This window comes from Ciona intestinalis, chromosome 1 (genome assembly GCF_000224145.3).
Source record: "Ciona intestinalis chromosome 1, KH, whole genome shotgun sequence".
In the NCBI taxonomy this organism is placed as follows: domain Eukaryota; kingdom Metazoa; phylum Chordata; class Ascidiacea; order Phlebobranchia; family Cionidae; genus Ciona; species Ciona intestinalis.
Window position 1 is genome coordinate 8,525,680 of NC_020166.2, and position 1,874 is coordinate 8,527,553.

General features: G+C 38.0%; 1 protein-coding gene across 1 annotated transcript in view; it reads left to right on the forward strand.

The window, feature by feature from the left end:
* The window catches only part of LOC100183686 (ATP-dependent RNA helicase DDX1-like), a 13,554-nt gene that overhangs the window by 10,054 nt on the left and 1,626 nt on the right, over positions 1 to 1,874 (forward strand). The window contains exons 12-14 of the mRNA XM_026837013.1: positions 724 to 806; positions 1,003 to 1,108; positions 1,712 to 1,873. Coding sequence (XP_026692814.1) covers positions 724 to 806; positions 1,003 to 1,108; positions 1,712 to 1,873 — 351 coding nt within the window. The remainder of the gene's footprint in view (positions 1 to 723; positions 807 to 1,002; positions 1,109 to 1,711; position 1,874) is intronic.

Below are 1,874 nucleotides of genomic sequence, written 5' to 3' on the forward strand. Positions count from 1 at the left end.
TTGGGCAAGACACTTAACGGCAATTGCTCCAACCCAGTGGTCACTAATGGGTTGTCCAAATTAACAGCCATACATAAAAAAAAATGAAAAAATCCCCTCCCCCAAAAAATAATCACCCACAAAGTAACATACATGGTAACTCGTAAGCTGGCACGAGGTGTTAAACCCGTGTGATAACGAATGTCGTTTTCCGGCCACGCTAGGATAAAGTAAGATTCATTCATTTACATTCATTCATTCATTCAGTTTTATGTTTTTGGGCTAACAGTTTTGAGGGGTGTGGCATACCAGGGGGCCTGAGATGTAGGCCAGAGTTGGTTTATATACTCATGCCCAGTTATTATTGATAAACATGATCAAATAAACCCTTATGATAACAACCAGGCAACTTTGGTAGTATAACTGATTGTCAGAGGAGATGTTTATCTTTGCAGTGTATCTGGCAGCAACATTTTGTTAATTTATATATATATAGTACTGTGGAAAAAGATGGGACACCTTTACCACATAATATCCAAATATCCAGATCGAGTTTTAAACAATTAACAACGGTCTATGGGAGTTGTGAGGATACGGTTTATAATTCGTTGAATGTTCTTTGTTTACTTCTAAAATGACAAGAAAGTAGAATGAAAAGGTTTCCCATCTTCCCCACCCTACTACATCATACAGAAAAGTGCTTTTCGGTTTAATATTTCTGTTTCACCTTTTTATTATCCACAGGTCTGGTATCACAGCAATTGCAATAATAAGGGCAGAGGTTGCTTCAATACAAACCTCACTGATTTTGGTGGTTGTTGTATTTGGTGAGTTGTGGTGTTTTGCTTATTATTTAATGTTGTAATAATGGTGTATAAGCTAAAGAAAAGCATGCTTGTTTACACACAGTTGTTAAAATCCCTACAGAGTTAAAATCCCTACAGATAAAGAGATAGATAAAAGAATTGTGAATTATACTTTTTCTTAATAAAAACTGTTGTGAGTTCCCTTTCCCTCATGCAGGTACGATGAGAACGGCTTACTCGGAGACATTGAATCTCATCTGAAAATAACAATCGAACAAACAACCCCCAAAATGGAAATCCCCGTTGATGAGTTTGATGGGAAGGTTAGTCACCTGGGTGGGGTTTGATGCTTGTACCTATGGGCCATGGTGGCAGATATTTTATAAATGCATTAAACCAGTGGTTCTTAAACTTTTGAATTGCGCACCATTTTCTTATGTTAAACATAGACCTCGTGGTTTGGTTAATTTGAATAAGTTGCTTGTTGGTTGTTCCCATTTTCGTTTCATACAGAAACAAGACAGAAACAAGACAGAAACAAGAGAAGTCACACAATTATGATTTATATTAAAACTCCCCCAAACAATCACCCACAAAGTTACATACATGGTAACTTGTAAGCGGGCACGAGGTGTATGAAACAGAACACCCGTGTTGTAATGTATATCGTTGCCAAACCATGCGAGGATAAATAAGTTACGTACGTGGTAACTCATAAGTGGGCATGAGGTGTATAAAACAGAACACCCGTGTTGTAACGAGTGTCGTTGTCCTGCCACGCGAGGATAAACAAGTTACATATGTGGGAACTCATAAGTGGGCACGAGGTGTATAAAACAGAACACCCGTGTTGTAATGACTGTCGTAGCCCGCCATGCGAGGATAAATAAGTTAGATTTATTTATTCATTCAAACCCACCTTCCAGGTTGTATACGGCAGCAAGAGATCAAAGTCCAACATCTCCAAATACAAGGATCACACTGACATACTGGCACCTAGTGTAAAGGAACTACAAGCATTAGAGCGATCTACACAAACCTCATTTTTACAAATGAGGATGAATATGTCAAGAATATTAAAAGGAAATC